At 33.6% G+C, this 19,036-nt stretch overlaps 1 protein-coding gene across 3 annotated transcripts in view; it reads right to left on the reverse strand.

The window, feature by feature from the left end:
* The window catches only part of ACVR2A (activin A receptor type 2A), an 86,981-nt gene that overhangs the window by 20,494 nt on the left and 47,451 nt on the right, over positions 1-19,036 (reverse strand). For all 3 annotated transcript variants that reach the window (XM_078327844.1, XM_078327843.1, XM_008998926.5), the window contains 3 exons: positions 12,035-12,242; positions 10,625-10,734; positions 10,285-10,439 (listed from right to left, as the gene is read on the reverse strand). In XM_078327844.1, coding sequence (XP_078183970.1) covers positions 10,285-10,439; positions 10,625-10,734; positions 12,035-12,242 — 473 coding nt within the window. The remainder of the gene's footprint in view (positions 1-10,284; positions 10,440-10,624; positions 10,735-12,034; positions 12,243-19,036) is intronic.

The following is a 19,036-nucleotide window of genomic DNA, read 5'->3' on the forward strand; positions in this document are numbered from 1 at the left end:
GCCTCAAAATATAAACTATGCAACAAAATACGAAGGGTGAAAACAGATTCAAAAAAAATACATTCTCTGAAGTACATGAATCAATACAAAATAACCACATATATATTTGCTTATTACACTTCTCAATAAATTAGGATTAGTATAAACAAACAAGAGACACCAGCAACAGTCCTCAATGTATAAACTACATGACAAAAGAAGAAGGGGAAAGCAAAATTATTTTAAGTGGCCAGGTGTGGTAGTTCATACCTACAATCTCAGCATTTTGGGAGGCCAAGGCAGGAGGATTATTTGAACTCAGGAGTTTGAGACCAGCCTGGGCAACATAGGGAGACCCCTTCTCTAAAAAAAAAAAATTTTTTTTTAATTAGCTGGGCATAGTTGCACATGCCTGTGGTCTGAGCTATTCAGGAGTCTGAGGAGGGAAGACAGCTTGAGCCTGGACGGATGAGGCTGCAGTGGGCTGTGATCATGCCATTGCATTCCAGCCTGGAGGACAGAGCAACACCTCATCTCCAAAAATAAAAACAAAGTAAAATAAAATGCACTGAAATATACAACTAAGCAAAAAGCAAACAAAACTGTTTGAATTCACAACACAGAAAATATAGCTTGAATGTTACATACTGTAATTGTAGGCAATGGTGAAAATCGAATCTGCTCAGTGCCAGGCACTGACTAGCCAGGCTCTCATGAAGATTGCAATAGAGTGCAGGTCAGAAAGACTAATCAACAATTCACACTAATAAAAAGGAATTCAGTACCTTGAACATCTGTAAAGAGAAACCTGACTTATAATGACAGGTGAAGTCTGAGAAGATTTCCCTATGGAGAAGATCCTTGAGAAATGGAGTAAGTACAAGGGGGAAGCAGCTCAGGTGAAAAACAGAGTTGGGACATCCTAGATTTCTGGCTCATGCAACCAAATGGACAGTGATTCCATTTACTGAAAACCAGGTTTGTGAGGGACAATCATTACTTGTGAATGGCAAGTACTTAGAGACACATAAATGGAGATATTTAGTAAACAGATATATAGATCTGGAATACCAAAAAAAAAAAAATCTTTCTAGAAAATAGGGATTTCTGTTTATATACTATAAACATGTGTGTGTATGACATGTACTACAAATTTTCTTTTATTTATTATTCAAACCATTCCAAGAAATATCTGTATCTCTGACTACATTTAGAGAAGGGGGGGGATATTTTTCCTGAGGGTGGAGATACCTCACTCAACAACTTTTTAGGACTGCCAAGAAGAATTAAGGTCTTCCTACCCAAACTATGTGAAAACTGACAAATTCTGAATTTGTTTCCTCTTAAAATCAACTAATAATTTTACATTCTAAGAAATTTTATAATTTTAAATTTAAAAAAAGACTATACTGCCATGCAGAATAGAAACACTATCTATAAATAATACAGTATACACGAGGACAGTATTTCTGAATTAGGGAAAGCAAGACATATATTAAGATATTCAACATATTGACATGTCAATTACACAGTGATGATTCCATCCAATTAGATCACCAAAATTCCTCTGTAATAACTCCTACTTCCTACAGTTTCTCTCATCCTACTCCTCTTGAAAGCAAATCAAAGAAAGGCCAAGGCAGGTGAAATGAAGTTTCTGGATATGTTGCCTAAGAAGTAGGACCTCAGGGTAGCCAGCACTGGAAGCTCTCAAAGAAATGTAGGCATGCCCGTTCTCCTTTTGGGGTTGCTGCTCAAAAGAATCAGCTTTATGACTAGCTACAGAAGTTGATTTTGATTTATTTTCATATTTGTATTCTGCAAGTGAAGCTGAAAAAACAGAAAAGGACCATGTTACACATGAATAAATTGTCAGATGGTAAAATGGTTGCTTATCTACAAGGCCACATATAGTCACTATGAAAATGATTTTAAATGTAATTTATGTACTCTGATCTCTTTATCCTACTTTGGTGTATTTTTTTTTTTTTTTTGGCTCTGAAACAGAGTCTCACTCTGTCACCCAGGCTGGAGTGCAGTGGCGTGGTCTCAGCTCACTGCTACCTCCGCTTCCCAGGTTCAAATGATTCTCCTGCCTCAGACTCCCAAGTCACTGGGATTACAGGTGAGCACCACCATGCCTGGCTAATTTTTCTGTTTTTAGCAGAGGCCACGTTTTTCCATGTTGGTCAGTCTGGTCTCGAACTCCTGACCTCAGGTGATCTGCCCACCTCAGCCTCCCAAAGTGCTGAAATTACAGGTGTGAACCACAGCACCCAACCCCTACTTTGGTTTTTTAATGGACTCTACTTAATTATTTACTGAAATAAGCCATTCAATCAATGGGCAATAATCCTTGGATATAAACGCCTAGGTTTTGCCACCCACTACGGTGACTCTTAAGCCAAATCACTTCAACTATCAGTGCCTCAATTTTCTTATCTATAAAAAGGACTTCAAAATCACAGTAAGATACCATCTCACACCAGTCGGAATGATGATTATTAAAAAGTCAAGAAACAACAGATGCTGGAGAGGCTGTGGAGAAATAGAAATGCTTTACACTGTTGGTGAGATTAGTTCAACCATAGAGGAAGACAGTGTGGCGATTCCTCAAGGATCTAGAACCTAAATAATACCATTTGACCCAACAAATCCTATTAGTGAGTATATACCCAAAGGACTATAAATCATTTTATTATAAAGATACATGTACATGTATGTTTACTACAGCACTATTCACAACTGCAAAGACATGGAGCCAACCCAAATGCCTATCAATGATAGACTAGATAAAGAAAATGTGGTACATATATACCATGGAAACCTATGCAGCCATAAAAAGGAGTAAGATCATGTCCTCTGCAGGGGACATGGATGAAACTGGAAGCCACCATACTCAGCAAACTAACCCAGGAACAGAAAACCAAACTCCGCATGTTCTCACTCAATGAGAACACATGGACACAGGGAGGGAAACAACATACACTGAGGCCTGTCAAGGGGCAGGGGAGCAAGGGAAGGGGAGCATCAGGACAAACAGCTAATGTATGCGGGGCTTAAAACTAGGTGACAGGTTGATAGGTGCAGCACCTATTTCTGAAATAGCATTTCTATTTCTCCACAGCCTCTCCAGCATCTGTTGTTTCTTGACTTTTTAATAATCATCATTCCGACTGGTGTGAGATGGTATCTTACTGTGATTTTGAAGTCCTTTTTATAGATAAGAAAATTGAGGCACTGATAGTTGAAGTGATTTGGCTTAGAGTCACCCTAGTGGGTGGCAAGCCTGGGCGTTTATATACCACCATGGCACACATATACCTGTGTAACAAACCTGCATGTTCTGCACTTGTATCCCAGAATTTAAAGTTAAAAAGAAAATAAAAAATAAACTAAAATAAAATGGACTTAAATAGGACAAAACCCCATGGTACTAATGAGTTAATATATGTAAAGTGATCTGTAGAGTAACTTATATTAGTATACAAGATAAATCTTTATACTGATTTCAAAGTATTAACATATATCAACAATTGCAGAAAAAAAAATTCTGTTTGCGCTCAATTCTGAAGTTGTTACTCTGACAGCAGTAATAGCTAAAACTCATTGGGCACATAGCATTAGCTAACCATTCACATGTGGCTCTTCTCCCAATCAGTACAGAACTGTCAGTACAGAACTGGAATCAGACACTTTTCCTCACTTCCTCCACTCTTTGCCTAAAACTGTTGAAGAAACTCACTTTTTACACTCTTTAACCCTTCAGTCAAATAATCAACCTTGTGTTAGTTCATCTACAAATTAACTGTAGGCCCCAGAAGGGAAAACAAGTACTGTCCTTGTGACACTTTTACCATACACACAGCATGGTGCCTGGCACACCACAGGTAATCAAGCATTGGGTGAGCAGTTAAGCAAAACCAAAAACCCTGAACAATTTCTAGCTCATCTGCTACAAACAACTGTAGTAAACAATGGGACATTTTTCATTTATATTATCTTAATTAAAAAAAAAATAAAAAAGATCTGACAGCAGTGAAGTAACTAGGAATGAAAGAACAGGTCTAGGATGACATCAAGAAAATGAAGAACACAGGAAAAAAACAAACTCACTCTCTCCTAAATACTATTTCCTTGCCAGAGAAGGAGGATAAATCATATAATCTGGTCTATATGCACCAATCCCATTTGTCAATTGACAGATGAGACCCTGTGTACGAGCCAAAGAAAACCCGAATTCAAGATTTCAAAATTTAAACAGAAGTCACTTTTAGAAATAAGGTGCATTAATTTTAATGTGCAACTTTACTTTATTTAAAGCTATTGATAAATAGCTTTAAACTTTAATTTTTTTCCCTTCTCCCCTTCCTCCCTTTTTGCTTTTGGACACAGAATTTTAGACAATCTCCAACTGGCCTCGTCTGAACATTTGAAAGTGTAATAAATAATATATGCCTGATGGGAGTAATTTTTTTGTCAATCTGCATGTCTAGATGATTTATGACACTTCTCCCCACAATTAGAAGTACATATTAAAGTAAGTTGTAATTTAAATTACCAATACAAAAATCACACAACAAGGTAGGACACATAACAACATCTATAGCAGCCCTGTACTATTTATTAGACACACACACACACACACACACAAATACTCATGCATAAGACAACAGCATTATATCACATTTTAAACACACTAAAAAAATACAGTTGCAAATATTTGTGAGATGTAAGTTCTGTTAGCAGAAATCTAATACAAACTCTAAGCTTTAAAAAAAAATCACATTATACACCTTAAATACATAAAATTTTTACCAAAAACTCAGATTTTGGTATTTCATAGACATACAATAAAACTCCATTACATTTCACTTAAAAATAAATATAATTTAATAAAATGAAAGTAAAAACATCAATCTGAAAAGCTGTCCTCCATATACTGTTAAATTAAAAGAAGCCAGTTATGGAATAGTTTATAGTTTATAAAAAAGAAAACATGCATACTCAAAAAAATAAGGTTAGAGAAAGGTATCAAGGGATATACACCAATGTGTTAAAATTGGTTATTTCAGGAAAGTGACAGAGAAAGGGAGAGAGGAGGAGAAAATTCTTCTATTCTTTCATACTTCTTTCTGTACAGTTTGTCTTGATACCATAAGCATATATTTATAATTAACTTTTTAATTAGAAGAGAATTTTAAATGAAGAGAGAAAAAACAGAAGAGAAAGAGATGTGTTCATAAACTCCAATCAGTAGTCAACCTATTTCAAGACATGTTTTATGAAAGTAATATTTATTTTCTAAGTATAACTTATCAAAATATTAAATACTCAGTAAAATTTAGTAAATTTCTCCTGCACCCTCCCCCAATAAGCAAGCAGCATACTCTCCTAAATTAACTTGGCTGAAAAATGTTTTCCTACCCTTACAGATTCTTATTAATTTTAAATATATAGACTCACCTACAAAGCATTTTCACAGATAGCTTGGTTTCTCAGTAGATAGTAATTTGACATAGCATGAAAGGACAACCTATTATTACTTTAATGCTAAGGTCAAAAGGATTATTCTGCATGTCCAATTTAGGTATCCCAAAGCCTTTAGTCCTTATCAGACCCACAGTCGAGACAAACTAACATAAGGATTGAACAGGCTGATGTTATTTAAGAATTAATTTGCAATACTGAAGTGCTACTTATATAGCCTTTAAAAGTAAACAAGAAGCTAACTTTGTATGTTGTTAAAGGTAGGTCATTTCTAACCCTTAGAATTTATTTTCTTATCAAGTGGCCTTTTATCAGCACAAATATAGATCTTATAAGCAGGAAACAAGCTCACATATGGTTATGAAAGCGGTGCCATTTTACTGAAACTGCATTAACTCTAACCACAATAAGACTACTTAATAATAGAGTCCATCAATTCCCTCATATTCATGATTCACTGTCACTAGAAAAACGAATTTGCATTCAGTTTACTCAATGCTCATAATAAAAGCATCTTCCTATATGTGGGAAGATAGTTTCAGCACAGGCAAAAGAAGTGACCTGGGTAATGAAACGAATACAATGCCTCAGTCTGTGATTACAGAAAGAACTGAATAATGTCACTCTCTTATAAAAGCCTGAAATACTTCAACTTATTTTACAGTCCCTCCCCCACAAAATTATGGCCTCAAGACTTCTCTCAAGGCAAAGCCCTAAAGCACCTGAATGCTTATTAAAGGCATCACTGGACATACTACACTATCTCAGTATAATCCCAAATGCAACAAACTCAATTCAGCAATTTGGCACTTACTGAATGATTATTACATACAAACACTGTGTAAGACACAGTAGTAATTAAAATACATACCTCATCTTCAACAGGCTTACAATCTAGTGGGAGAATGGAACACATTATAAGCCCTTCTCAGCAAGACTTATTTATCTAAATGGCAAATGAAAGAATGACTCAAGTACTATTTTCTCAAATCTATCAAGGATGGATTACAACTAATACAATGCTAGATGCATATGACAGATGTCTTGGGGTGTAACGGGACGAAAGTACCAAAAGACAAAGGGAGTATGGAAGACCACATGTCCTGCTCCAATCTTTGTATTCTTTGCTGTGGCTCACTGAGGGCCCAAATATATTTTAAGCACAGAAGTAACATAATCAAACATGTAAAATGCTATTCTGGCAATAGTACAGATGAAAGGAGAGAAACTGAAGCAAAAGACCAACTATGAGATTATAGAAATAATCTTAGCCTTAGGAGTAACAATCTCTTGAACGATAATAGGACCAATAACGATGAAAAGGTGAATGAACAGGACTCGGTAAATGACAGAGCCAAGAATAGTTGTCTCCAAGGCTTTCATCCAGGATGAATAAAAATAAAGTGATACCATGAAACAATGACAGAAATACAGGACTTATGAATTATAAGTGAATGAAGCCACTACAAATGGCTTTAATTAAAAAAAAAAAAAAAAAACAGCAAACTGCTTTTTTCTATGCCTTCAACTGTGCTAAATTTATTCTAGAATTCGTATTTTTATTTGTTATTAGGAACCATAATGAAAGACCAGATTTTAAAGTACTTATACCCCTCCCTCACTTCTTCAGGATAAAATACTAACACAACCAGGAAAAATTATAAATAACTTGATGTCTTAGAGATAAAGAATCCCTCACCTAACTGCCAGAACCCGCTTAATAACAATGAGAACAACGTCTTACAACAGATCAGTTCATTCACAAACCAACCTTTAGCCAAAGCTTTGAGGAAAAGTCTCTCTAAGAATGACAACTTTTATGGCACTGTCTAAAAGCACTTAAAGAATCCAGAGGAAGGATGTTCCAGAAATCCATGGCAAGACTGTAAGATCTTTTCCTAACTGGTGTGGAATTAAAGTTGAAATATGAGGACATGAATATGGGATGAAATACAGAAGTCACCTTAAGACTTATATATATAATATCTCTCCTACCTACTTTGCTTACCCTTCAAAAATGTCTTAACTAATAGGAATTGGCAGCATCCACTCAAGCACAGAAATTCTTATCTACAACCCAATCATATGTTCATAAACCCTATTCTAAAAAGGGTTCACACACTCTATTCCAAAATGTATTTTAGAATTTTTGGAAATTTTTAATGGAAAACACATGAATATGTCCTTCTATGTTTCTATGACTTCTCTTTTGTCTTATGTGAGACAGTTAATGTAAGATGATAATTATTCCTTATTTTAGTAGTCACACAAACTATTCAATATCCAAAAGTAGGAAAATAAATTAGCCTACAGGATGATTTTGAGATGGCAGAAATGTTTACTGAATTATATAAAACAAAAGGCATTTGCTTTCTGAAAAAAGAGGCAGAACGGCATAAGCAGTAAGAACAAAGCTTTAGTATCAAAGAGTCCTTGGGTCAGATTTTTTTAATCTATAAAATGAGGATTTTACTACATAAACAACTGTGTGAGATAAAAGTAAATTGGTGTTTTCCATACCTGGCTGGTCACCAGAATTGCCTGGGAAGCTTATTAAAAACATAACAACCCAGGCCCCATTCCATATTTTCAAAAGTGTGGTACCAAAATTTGTATTTTTTAACAAATTCCAAAGATGGTATCAGTCCCACGACTTGGAAATCATTGAAAAAAAAAAAGTTATTTTACACTTTTTATGTTCCTATATAATTTATATCTTTATGTATAATGTAACTTAACAGAACCCTAGTACATTGTAAAACATTCAATAAATGCTTGATGTAATTATCATTATTTTGAAATAGGAGATAAAGCTAAGCCTTTTGAAACATGATGGCAACGAAGTAGTCTTGCAGACAAGTGGTCTTGCAGAACAACAGTTTGCGAAAACCTCTCGGCAAAAAGAAGACTTGCAGCATGAAATGATACTGCTTCAGAGACTGCAAGAGATGACAGAAGTGTTTTCCACAACATAGTTTATGAATGAAGGAAAGCATAAAGTCAGGCCTGTCTTGTATTTTTCATAGCAAAGCTTGACCATACCAGGTCACTCTATCACAAAATCTTTACATTCCTTATTTTTCAGAAATTCATACAAATTCATAAAAAACTCATGACAGAGCATCCAAGTACTAAATAAATGTGTGCAGTAACTTTAACCATAATGAATATATAAAACCTACAGAGATGTATGGATACTCACAGAAAAATCCCTGGTTCTTAATTTTAAAAAATAATAACATCTTTCCTTTTTAAAAGTCCAAACCCTTGAATTATTTAGTATTTCTTAAAAACTTGACCTCATACATAGGATATAAAGCCCTTTAAGAAAAGCTTTAAGCACATTTTTGTAACAATACTGTACACAGATCAGTATTATCTTTTAGATTATATTTTAAAACTCCTTCTATAAAAAACCTTAACAAATTTATTTATAAATGTGGTTTCAGCTTGTTTCTATCATATCACAGATCTGGTAAATTCAGGAAAATATTATAATACCAATTAATCTCTCTTCTAAATTTTGATACTAAAACAAATTTTTTAAAAGCTATTGCTGACAGAAGGTAAAGTGAATCCTATGGCCATTTGGAGTAAACCACATAGACTAAAACTTTTTATTTTAAAACACTTTTTAGAAATGATTCTTAATGAACACAAACTTAGTTACTAATATTTAAAAGTTTAAATACTCAAGGTGTAAAAAATAATGATTACCTAATTACCGAACACAATATTTTACCTTTGGGTTTATTTGTCTACATACACATCTTACAAAGATTATGGAAATCCATGATCTAATGGTAACAGATTGCTGCAAGCACTGAGAAATAAGTGTGTTATATAAATAAAGCTTAGAGGGAAGGAGCTGTTTTGGTCATTAAATTATAGGACTTTACCATTTTCTTCTACCAAATTTTAACCATTAATCCTTCTGGTATTACAGAAGCAAAGTTATACCGAGAGATCCAGAAGGCTGAGGTAATGTGATCTTAAAGGAAACACAGTAAAACTAGAATTCAGAGATATCTCAAGCAAGTAAAACCAAAAGTTACCAGCTTTCATAGGCCTGTAGAATATTATATACTTCCATGAAAAGTCCTTATAAAGCACTAGACCTGCACAAACTGTCTACGTGGTAAAAGAATGTAGAAAATTAAATGAATTTAATTGGATTACCCTCTACATCTAAATTTCCAGAAATATTTGGGGTGTGGTGTGTGACAGTCAAGAGCCTTAAAAACGTTTTTAATCTTCGGTACACAGTTGATATGAGGCAACTCAAAAAAAATACTTGATCTACCAACAACACATGGTAAGAAAGGTTGCTTTTCTGCTCCTCTTCCCAAAAAATATTTATGGGTATATCTTTCTGAAGCCGTTATTAAACCCCTCTTCCTGGGTCTAACCCCATGGAAAAATGTTCTGGCAAGTGGTCTTGAAAAAGGCACAGAAATTTAGAAACGGAAGAGGGGACAGAGGGCAAAGACAGGGTTATGATTTCACTTCTCCATCATAAATGGCTTCTAAGAAGCAAAGCAGGTTAATACTTAAAAGTACTAGAATGAATGTAAAGTTCTCCAAAGAGAAATAGCAATACCCCTTCATTCTACTTGACCTCAACCCTTAAGTGAGAAAAGTTTAGGACTGTACATTAATAAGTTTGCAAAGTTAGCTACAGTTCTCATGACAATAAACATTCAAAAATTAATTCCAAAGGAAAATAACTTGTAATAAGTTAGTGGGTTTCACCACAGTAATATTTCTCAAAAACATAAAATTTAAAACACTACAAAGTACAGGACAATAACTTACTTGAGTTGGAACAAGTACAGGAGGGTAGGCCATCTTGTGATGTCTGTACACCCAAAATGCACAAATGATAATTCCCGCAATTAACATAAGTGGCACCAAGGAATACAGCAGGATGTTGTAATAGGGTGGCTTAGGTGTAACTGGATTTGAAGTGGCTGTGAAAAGGGGAGGGAAAAATAACTCAGATTTGGTCAACAAAATTCTATAATAAATATTTATCAGTCTCAAATTTGGGGGGGAGGAATATAAGGAGGTAAGGGTAAATTATTCCATCAACACAAATATATTTTGTTTCCAATCTACAGTTGGACAAACCTATGTATTTTCCCTATGAACTTACGCTGTGTGACTTCCATCTCCGGAAAGTAAGAAAACTTTTCATTACACATATTGCCCTCACAGCAACAAAAATATACTTCAGGGCTGTCTTTTTTTTCTACACAATCAGTCCTATAGATAAACAGAGAAAAAATAATTAAAATCAATATTATTATACTGACCCTACAATAAGTGCTTTTATTCTGCAATATAATAATAAATTAGTCATTTATATTCAAATTCAAGATTTGTACTACTATCTAATAATTCTTAAAAACCAAAAATGTTCCTGGCTTCCTGTTACTAAATCTCTTTAGAAAAAAAAAATCAACAACTGATTTTATAATAATTACACTGACTACTAGGGACTACTGCTGTAATCTGGTTTTTAATAAGCATTCTAAGGCAACCATCTTCGTTTTTTTAATTATTAGAAAAGCTTGAAGAGGAGCCATAAAGTCAATGAGGCAATTTGGTAGAGTGCTTTGGCTCACAAGAAATATAGCTTTCCTATTTTGTGAATACAAAAACTATATATAAAACTGAAAACTATAAAGCTGTGGATGTGTGTGTATGTACACACATAAATACACGCACAAATGCTAAATGATAAAAGCTCCTATCTCTTGGATGAAATATTTCAACAGAAGAGACCCAAACTAGGCTGAGGAATTAAAACTGGCATTGTTTTTTAGAGGGCAGATTTAAACTCCCTGAATGTAATGAACAGGGTTGAGATGAGCAACAAGTAAAAACAAATACTTAACAATAATCATACAGGACCTACTAACTCAAACTGATTAGAATTAAACTAAAATAAATAAAGCAGCCTTCAGACTTTAAGTCATGAAAAGTAGTAGATTTAAGCCTCTAGAACAAATCCTAATCATTGACTAAGAAACAGCTAAACCTATTTTTAAAAATCAACATTGGCTAAACTTAAAAGATGTATCTTAAAAATGAACTGAACTTTTCAAATACTTGTCAGAATGATGAGGTAGAGTTTAATTCTTAAGTGAAAAGCTGAAGAAATCTCAGGGAGATAGGAGTTTTAACAAAATCAAACTAAAATACACTCAACATCTATTTGGCAGAAGGTTTTTTAAAGACAAATGAAAGCTAAGCATGTTTAAGGTTTATAATTCTAACAAGCTTGAGGAAAATAGTTTATTTCAGAGTTATCCCTACATGGCAGATTATTCAAAATATATCAAAGATAAAACATAAATATGCCATGCTTATTTTATTACTTTAAACTATACTGTCATTAGAGAATATTATAATGTTCTTTTTAACCCCATTTTTTAAAAAAAAGCAAAAAACATTTAATTGAAAATTCATGCACTAATCTTTCCCCTTTCAAAAACAGGAGAAGAATAAAGATGAAAATTACACAATACTATCATAAGATCTTAAATGCGTCCTTCCTTACCTGTCATAGCAGTTGATATCATCCAGCCAACAACCTTGTTTCACTATTTCAATGGAACCAGAAATATTCTTCCAGGTAGCAAAACAATGCCGTCGTTTATCTTTGTCACCATAACACGGTTCAACACCAGTTTGATTGGTTCTGTCTTTTTCCCAATTAGCATTAAAGAAAAGACACTCCTGAGTTTCTGATCTACCAAGTATAGCACCTATAAGGTAATAAAAACAACAATATAATCACATTAGCTCTTAATATAAGAGACTGTTTCCCAAGATAGCAACTTCAGGTATTCCTAAAATATCAATAATTTACTGTCTACCCACTGTTACAACTTTGGGTTTAGGTTTCCAGGTTAATTCCTATACTTTAAATATAAAAAATAACCATGATAACAGGAAATAACCATATATATCACAAGATTTCTTTGGCCAACACCAAATAATCATATATATCACAAGATTTCTTTGGACAACAGTTTCACTTTAGAATATTCTTGATGAAAAGCCAGAGAAATTGTTAACTGGCCCTTGAATAGACTACTTCTTAATATTGTGTGTGACAAAATAAAAACTAAGCAAACATCTCTGCTGCACAGTAAATACAGCTGACCCCTAACAACTCAAGGGGTAAGAATCACTGACTGCACACAAACATTGGTATATAACTTTTGACTCCCCAAAACTTTCCCAATAGCATCAACAGTCGATTAAAACATATTTTCTATATTATACATATTATATACTATATTCTTACACTAAAGTAAGCTAAGGAAAATGCTATTTGAAATGTTATTTAAAAATCATAAGGAAGATAAAATACATTTACAACACTGAACTGTATTTATTAAAATACGTTTACATCTTCTGTTCACAAAATAAATCTTCTGTCTCAAAAGGCAACCACAGCTGCAGACCTCAATCTATGGTAATCATTTGACTTTTTCTTGTAATGTCAGGACTTTTCTTAGGATCAATCCAGTATCACCAGTGGCACTCTGTATGGGTCCCATGGTGTTATTCAAGATTCACGGTATTGCACTAAACATAAAGAAAAATATGCTAGAACCTCAAGAGATCACTTTTTATTGTGATATGCAATTTACTGGAGAGACAAACTGCTCAAGCTGAGATGATTAGCATCATATGGTGCTTTAGGCAGATATTCGCAACACTTGAGCTCACCGTAACAGCAACAGGAGGTGGCTATGAAATTATTACAGTCGCATAGTATGTACTATAGTTAATTCTATGCAATTATAATTTAATGCTGTATCTTTACATTTGTTTACATTTCTCTCAACTGCAAACTGTGCCATGTATGGTCTGTAAGTGTGTGTGTAAGTTTTGATAAATTTTAACTTTTTATAATAGATTTGTGTATATATTATGGTAGTAAATGATAAAATAAACTGGTTTCTACATATATTTTATGCATTCATGACGTATATCTAACTTTTTCTTAATTTTGTCAATATTTCCAGGCTACAAAATTCATTTCTGATTTTTTTTCAAATATCCCAAATCTTCTTTTCCAACACATTTATTGAAAAAAAATTCATGTATGTATAGACTGACACAATTAAGACCCATGTTATTCAAGGATCAACTGTACAATGGTTGCCTCAAGAAAAAGTCCCCATATGACTGAGTTATAAACTAACAAACTATGGTTATTTAGACTTGGGTATCTGACAGACATGTTCTCAAAAGTAAACCAAGTGAACCTGTGACTTCAAGAAAAGCAACTAGCAAGTAAGAATTTCCAATGATAATATTTAAGTTTTCAAGTAAAAATAAAAAATTTTGAAAACTTTTATCTACTACCATTAGCATGACACCTTTCAAAAAATACTCAAAGAATTTTCTGATGAGATCAGTGGTGATATCGACTAATGTGACTTTTAAATATTGAATAATGAAATGTGTTAGTATTTAGAAAGTCTATATAATTCAGAGAACCAATATTTTCCAAATGAATTATGTATGATATTACAAAAGTATTCATGGGTTAAAAAATTCACTCAGTGTGCATGACAGAGCAACAGATTTTAATGTTACAAAAGACAAAAAGTTCATTAATGGTTTCAGGTTCCCCACTGCAATTAGCTTTTACAAAATTATGTCTCATCTGGAAAACAAGGAAAGAAGTATAAAGAAGAATTCATACTTTCTGATTTTGAGACTTGCTATAACACTTCAGCAATAAAGACAGCGTGGTTATACTGAAAAGACAGACATATGTATCAATAGGACAGAATAGAGAATCCAGAAATAGACCCACATATAAGTGGTCAACTGAAGTAGAGAAAAGATATCAAGACAATTCAATCGAAAAATGATAGTCTTGACAACCACAGATGCTGGAGCAATTGAACATCCATATGCAAAAAAAAAAAACAAAAAACTTCAACCCACATATCATGCCATATACAAAAACTAATTCTAAACATATCATAGACCTAAAATAACACATAAAACTATTAAACTTCCAAAAGAAAACATGAAAAATCTTTGTGACCTTGAATAATAAAAGATGTCATAGAACAACATATATGACCTACAAAAGAAAGAACTGATAAACTGAACCTCACTAAAATGAAAACTTCTACTCTTTGAAGGCTAAGGAGACGAAAAAGTCACAGACTGGAAGAAAATAATTGCAAAATGCATTTTTAAAAAAGGACTGATGCTTAGAAAATATAAAGGCCTCTTACAAGTCAATCATAAAAAAAAAAAAACCACTGTCCAATTACTTAAACGGTCAAAAGATTCAAATAGGTCCTTTGCCAAAGAGAAAAGAATGAAAAAGTTTTTTACAAAAAAGCTACTCAATATTATCAATCATCAGGGAAATGCAAATTAAAACCACAATGAAATGCTAACACTTATTAGAATGACTAAAACAAACAAAAACACAAACAGACAATATCAAGTATTGCTGAAAATATGAGCAACTAGAACTTTCACATATTGGTGGTGGTAGAGCGAAATGGTCCAGCCACTTTGGAAAACAGCTTGACAGCTTCGAATAGTTAAACATATACCTGCCATACAACCCAGCAATCACATGTGTAGATATTGACATAAAAACTTATGTCCATGTAAACATCTGTATATGACTGTTGAGAGTAGCTTTCTATCTCCAAACTCTAAAAGCATTCCGATGGCCATCAGTAGAAAATGGGTAAGCAAACATCCATACACTAAAAAGGAATGACCTCCTCATGATACCTACAACAACATGGATGAATCTCAAACATTATGCTAAGTGAAAGAAGACAAACTCAAAAGGCTGTCCTGTATGATTCCATTTACACAATATTCTGGAAAAGGCACAATTACAAGGACAGAAATTAGCTCAGAGATTGCCAGAAGCCGGGAGTGATTACAAAAGGGCATGAGGAAACTTTGTAGAATGAAGAAAATGGGAAAACCATACCTTCACTGTGGTAGTACACGATTGTATAATATGTATTGGTCATATACACTAATCAAGATTTATGGAATTATTTATCTTAAAAAATACGTTTTATTCTATGTAAATAAAATTGACTTCAAAAAAAAAAAAAGAAAAGAAACTATCTTATCTTGAGTCATGGTATGGTATTAAAGAAAAACACCCATGCCAACTAAAAAAAATTATTAAAATACTATTCCTTTTTTTTCTAACTATATATCTCTGCATGACCAGATTTCCTTCATATGCTCCAACCAAAATAACATATCACAACAAACTGAATGGAGAAACAGAGGAATCCAGTTTTCTTCTACTACAACAATCATTAAAAAGATTGTAAAAATTTAATTTGTTTTGGAAAATATTTTTCATAAAAATCTGTTCTTTACTAACATATGATGAATTATTGCTATTTTAAACACATTAATATTTAAACACGTTCCTTAATTTCTGATATAATAAATATTAATATATATCACTCATATTTTTAAAAAGTTTTGGAGTCTTTAATTTTTAAAAGCTCTAAAGAAGTCCTGAGACTAAAAAGTTTGAGAGCAGTGGCTCTACAATGTACTAGGCGCAGAGATGTAATTATAAGTTGCCAGTATTTGTGGGCAGTAATGGTGCCATGGACTTCCTCTCAACTATGGAAGAAATGATAGCATGAACTGACAGTGCAAACTATGCTCTGGTAACTCCAGCTCAACTGTATATAAAAGAAGGGGCCCAGCACAGTGGCTCACGCCTTTAATCCCAGCACTTTGACAGGCTGAGGCAGGTGGATCACCTGAGGTCAGGAGTTCGAGACCAGCTTAGCCAATGGTGAAACCCCTTTTCTGTTAAAAATACAAAACTTAGCTGGGTGTGGTGGTGTGTGCCTGTAATCCCAGCTACTCAGGAGGCTGAGGCAGGAGAATCCCTTGAACCCGGGAGGTGGAGGTTGCAGTGAGCCGAGATCACGCCACTGCACTCCAGCCTGGGCAACAGAGACTCTGTCTCAAAAACAAAAGGGGGGTGGCTGCTACCATCACTTATCTGTATGCAAACAATAGACACTTTGTAGATTATTTTCAGAAACATGTTTAAAATATAAGCAATGTAAGTTTCCTCCTTTACCAAATAATGCAAAAGCAATATATATTCAATGCCCCCACTGTTATCTTAAAACAGGGATGGGAATCTTTTATGTAAAGATCCGGACAGTAAATATTTCAGGCTTTACAGGCCATGTGGTCTGCCACAACTACTTAACTCTGCCCTTATAGCACAAAAGCATCCATAGAAAATACATAAATGAACATACGTATATTGCATTAAAACTTTATCTACGGTCATTGAAAATTGGATTTCATGTAGTTTTTATTTTACAACTCACAAAATATTGTTCTTTTTGGGGTGTTTTTTTTTTTTTGCCACCAGCTAAAATATAAAAATCATTCTTAGCTCCAAGCTGGTTTTGGCCCATGGGTTGTGTAGTCTTCCACCTCCTGTCTTAAAACAACATCCTAATCCCAATAATCTGTCTAACCTACCTTTTCTTTATTTTGTTGGGAAAGGGAGCTCAGTGAATTATCACCCATTTAATTCATGTTAAAAACCACTATGCAACTATTTCCAATTTCCAAAAGAAGAATTCCACTCAGGCACAGAAACACCCCAAAAACTAAACAAAACTGGTAAAAAAAAGTTGAATACTGCATAAAGTAAAAGTGCCAAATAGGTTTTACCTGTGGTATCAATTCCAATCAACATTAATAATGGCTGCCTGGAACACTGTATCAAGAAAGATTTTGAGGATATTTTTAGAGAGGATTTTATAATATTGGAAGGGAAGGAGAGCAGCATCAGTGTCTTATATTTGCCTTTCTAGTCTAGATAAAAGATAAACTAAGGGCTATTTTATTTATTAAAAAGATATTTCCACCATTTTTTTAAAGGTAAATAGGATTCAGGATGATTTTCTAGATCTAAACTAGACTGATATTTTTCATAAGGAGAAAGAAAATGCATTACAGGGAATGCCGTGACAATCTCCCCACAGTCTCTATCCCATTCAAGTATCTAAAAAAACTCAATATAGTAACATAATATTTACAAAAATAAATAAAATTATATGTATTTTTGTATTCTTAAGCTAACATTATGACTTTAAAACTGTAGTTCTAAAAACATGGCACGGTTATTTACGTATATTAAGTTTTAACAACATCTCTCAATTTAAAATTTTCTGAGAAACTTTGAATCTCTACCCATAGGTGTAATCTATCAAAATAACTCTAAATAGTTGCTACTGCCATTTTCAAAAGAAATAAATAGGGATGAAAGATTTGCATGCAGAGTTTAGTACAGCAGTTCTTAACCAATGATGTGCATCAGAATCTCCTCTATATTTTCTAACATTCCTATGTCTGAGTGCCATTATGTAGGTCCTGGGAATGGGCAGCTGAAAAGTATATTTTGGGAACATATATAAATATACATGCACATAAATTATATATATACACACACAACTATATATATAGTACATGTATGTGTGTATACACATAAACACACACTTTATACTATACTAATGGTGCCATGAATTTCCTCTCAACTATGGAAGAAAAAATAGCATGAACTGACATATTGCAAACTCCTCTGGTAACTCTGTCTCAACTGTATTCTATAAAAGAAGGGCTGCTACTTCTAATGTATATAGAGTACAGGGTATGCCCACGTGTGGGGTTTATTGTTGTTTTTGCTTTTCTGCAAAGACCTGCTGGTAATCTAACATTCCTCCCTAGGTAAAACCCACTGGCTTCATAGACTGTGGCCCGAATCTGGAATCTATTTCACAAACTGTGACCCTGGACAAGCTACCAAACCCCTCACTACCTTGTTTCCATATCTGTAAAATTAAGTAGATAGATTTAATTTCCAAATTCTTTTCCAAAACCATAATTCACATTCAGTTTAGTTACAGTAAGACTAATCAAATAATCTAGTATCAGGGTTAATTTACATAATAGTTCTATTTTCAAAGTACTGCTTATGGGTTGATGACTAGTACTCACTGTTTCATTCTTCCTACCATTAAAAAAAAAAGCAGTACTCAGAATGTGAAATTTGGCAGAATATTTTGCCATAAAATAACTCTACAAAAGTCTACTTCTATGAGAAAAATTTCACCTCAAGCAACTGAATCTGTGGACAATTCAAGTTTTGTTTTTTGAAAACATTAAGTATTAATATATCAACACTGATTTTACAGACTCTATTGCAGAAACAAGAGACTTCCCAGCTCATTTTCTGAAACCAGTATTATCTTGTTATCAAAAACAAAGCACAAAAAGAGAAACACAAACCAGTATCTCTCATTAACTTAGGTGCAACAGTCCTCAACTAAATTTTAGCAAAGAGAATTCAACCATATATTTTTAAAAAGAAAAAGTACTATATCACAGCTAAGTGGGATCTGCTCCAGACATACATGGCTGCCTCAAGATTCAAAAATCAATCACACAATCTAACAAATCAACAGACTAAAAGTGAAAAATCATATGGTCA

Source organism: Callithrix jacchus, chromosome 6 (assembly GCF_049354715.1).
Source record: "Callithrix jacchus isolate 240 chromosome 6, calJac240_pri, whole genome shotgun sequence".
NCBI lineage: Eukaryota > Metazoa > Chordata > Mammalia > Primates > Cebidae > Callithrix > Callithrix jacchus.